Source organism: Parasteatoda tepidariorum, chromosome 4 (assembly GCF_043381705.1).
Source record: "Parasteatoda tepidariorum isolate YZ-2023 chromosome 4, CAS_Ptep_4.0, whole genome shotgun sequence".
Lineage (NCBI taxonomy): Eukaryota > Metazoa > Arthropoda > Arachnida > Araneae > Theridiidae > Parasteatoda > Parasteatoda tepidariorum.
The window spans coordinates 35,013,247-35,016,753 of NC_092207.1; the positions used below are offsets into that span (position 1 = coordinate 35,013,247).

General features: G+C 27.0%; 1 protein-coding gene across 1 annotated transcript in view; it reads left to right on the forward strand.

Moving 5' to 3' along the window:
• Positions 1–828: 828 nt before the first annotated feature.
• Positions 829–3,507, forward strand: part of LOC107443468 (cytochrome P450 4V2) — a 32,365-nt gene continuing 29,686 nt past the window's right edge. The window contains exons 1-2 of the mRNA XM_043039899.2: positions 829–1,445; positions 2,714–2,829. Of these exons, the coding sequence (XP_042895833.1) occupies positions 1,214–1,445; positions 2,714–2,829 (348 nt within the window). The 5' untranslated portion in view covers positions 829–1,213. The remainder of the gene's footprint in view (positions 1,446–2,713; positions 2,830–3,507) is intronic.

Below are 3,507 nucleotides of genomic sequence, written 5' to 3' on the forward strand. Positions count from 1 at the left end.
TCTAGAACGTGAAATTCCGATTATTAGATTAAAAATTATTTAATGTGGTCGGCTTTTTATTTTGAACTCAGTACAGTAAGATGAGCAGTTGAAGTTAAGTGCAGTAAAAAAGAAAACCTACCGGAATAACTTATAGGTATTACTATGGTTCAAGAGGCATAAAATAAATACGTAAAATAAAATAAATACTTAAAATGAAGTTTTGCATTAAAAAGGTATTACACAGGTATTGTTTTTAAAATACTAATTTCTATGTATATGTATTTTCAATTGAAATTTCAATTTTTTATTATCGAAAAATTTTTGCACTATGAGAAATTTTTTGAAAGAGCTGTGACTGCAACAACTATTTTTCTTTATTACAGAAGTAATTTTTAAGCTTACAATGTGTGGTAAATTGCAATATATAACATCGATAACAGAAAAAAAAGTGCGATTTAAATTTATATTAAAATGAATCTGCACGCTACGGTATAAAAATTAGTGATTTTAGCCTCTTAAAAACACACTTGAAAGAAAATGATTTAAAAAAAAAATATAAAGCATAAAATACGCTTTAATTTAAAATATTTTGAAATAATTTGTTTGAGCCTTCCTGTCGGGCAAAGTCTGACGCCATCCTTGAAGTTTTATTTTCTTTCTTACTTTACTAACATGCGCTAACTCTAACTATCAATTCAACCTTTAAAAGAAAATTATACTTTGCATAAATTATACATAAAAGCATTTTATTGTTATCATTTCTATGATAACATATTCAAAGTGGCACGACAAAAAGATAACATTGTTTACTTGCTTCGTCTTTAACTTTCCTATGCAGAGTCACTTCAAAATATATATCAGATTTATCTCTACATAATCTGCTTTCCTGCATGAAACTACTCCCCTAAATTAATAAAGAAAAATATTACTGTTCAAAAACATATAAATTATAAAAACTCATAAAGTTATCTTATAATTTTAATAGTTAAAAGAGACATCTCTGTTGATTTAAATTAATAGCTTATTATTATACTAACACTGCTGACCTTTGCACGTGATCAATTCAAAATAAGTTAGATACTATGTAATTCAACCAATCATCGTGACATAAGATACGTAAGCCCGTGCGTAAATTCAAGGTCTTATTTAATTTAATCATTTTCTACTCCTGTTGTGTATTAAACTAGATATTGTGTCTGGCTGGCGCTGGAGATAGACGTTTCGAATAAAAATGGGAAGTTCAAAATTTTTAGAAATTTCCGCTAAATCTTTGACATTTACGAACGTTGTTTTTACGGCGTTTATTGCTTGGGTGATATTTTCGATTATTATTTTCTTGAAGTATGCTTTTCGAAGAACTAAATATAGTAAAATGGTGCCTTGCAAAAAAGTTGGTTTTTTTAACGTCCTCGGCAACATTGGAGATTTACAGCAGGATAGGTCTAAGTATAATTTTAACACTTGTAAGTACTATTTTTTTTTAATTCTTAATTTATTGTTTTCTTTTTCATTAACTTCTTGTTATTTAATCCTTTACAGAAACACATTTTTTTCAGTAATGTTTAATGAAATGGTTTTGGGGATTGAGATTGATTTATAAAATAAAGTTATTTTCGTTTTGCGTAAAATTTAAATAATTTTATTCAAAATACCATGTTTTCAGGTGGGAAGTATTTTTTGGATTGGTGGGGGGTGGGGTGGCGGAAGATATATGCCCCCCCCTCTACAACTAGAAGTCTCTAAAAGTCCCCCTCAATATTTCAGACAAATAAAGAAAATTTCCATGAGTCAGTAAAAAAATAAATAAAAAAAATAATAATAAATAAAAAAAATAATTAAAATAATTAGAATTTTTTTCCATGTGAATTTTCGAAAACTATTCAGACTGTATATTTTAATTTAGACCCCCGTAAATAATCCCCTTCCTGCGACGTCCTTGAGAAGCAATTCGTATGTAGGGCATTTTATGTTTTGCTTTACTTTTATATGATTATATTTTTTTAAAATTAAATTTGCATTTTTTATTGCATTGCAATAAAAAAAACATGGAAATGATCCATATTCTAAACGTCTTTTCATGCAAATGTATACTTGAGTTTTTCTATGGCAAATAAAAAATAATTATTCCCCTCAAAATATTAATTAATTTTCAAAGAATATTTAAATTTTAATGACTTAAAATTTTCATATATATTTTGTTTATCATAGTTTATTTCATAAATCTTCTTTTTCTTAAGTCATATAATTATAATGTCAATTAAAAAATTTAATTTCAATTGAAAACTAAAAATACCCCTACCCCTTCACTCCTCTGTATGTTACTCTAAACATGTGTTTGCAAAATAGTTGATTTTATCCATCGGTTTTTTTTTTTTTTTTTTTTTTTTTTTTTTTTTTTTTTTTTTTTTTTTTTTTGTATTCTGCATGTATTCTTTATCAGAATACATTCCTTATATTTCACCAACTTATTTGAATTTTTTTGTAGAGTCAATTCCCTTTGTAGAAAATATATTTTTTTCCCTGTAAAGTATTAAAATGTGCACACTACATTTTTCTATTAGTAATACGTCATTACAATATGTGTATTGCTTTTAATTTCTTCCTCAGTTTTCTTTATTGAACTTTTCTATATTGATTTTAGTACTGAAATTATAAAATAAGTATAAGAATTTTGGAGAATAAGTCTGGCCTCTGAAGACTGGATAGAATTTAATTGCATATTGTTTTTCAGATTTATTACAATTAGCCTCTGGCCTAGCGGCTGGATACTTTAGAAAGGAAAAATTATTTTGCTTGTGGCTGTCTTATGCCCCAAATATTATAGTTACAAAGGCTGAAGCTGTTGAGGTATGCAATTTTAATTAAATTTGTTTTAACAAATTTAAGTGACTGTCTATAATGTATCTAACGTTCAAGTGAGAGCAATAAAAATAAATTATCCACGAATTAAAAATGACGTTTTCTAAATAGCACTTTCAAAATTGGCACATATTTCTTACAATTTTTATACGACTCTCTTGAAAGTTTTAAAGCATGTATACAATTAATATAATTTTAGTTACACTTTAGACTTTTTTAGTTCATAGTTAAAGTTAACTTTTTTCCATTAATTTAAATAGACAAAGGAATATTTTTAAAGCCATTTTTTTCAATATACAGCCGTTTAGTTCAAAAATTTTTTCCAGAAAGTTAAAATATAAATGCATCAATGTTATATTATTTAAGTTCGGATACAAATTATGGATTTATGTTACGTCTTATCAGCCATACGAAAAATCTGTTTAAAAATACGAATAATTGGTTTCATTATAAACGAATAATGGAGAACTTCTATCACCATTTAAAATAATTTTATTTTATTTTATGACCGCCGTTGAACAGTCGACCCAATTTGTGGGTGTACGACTACTAATGTTTAATGCCGTAGCCTTGTAATTTTGAACCAATCCAGAAGACAAGGAAACTCCTGGATCAGTACCCCCAGAGGTATTGATTTGTTGTGGGAACATGGAGGACTTTGAGACT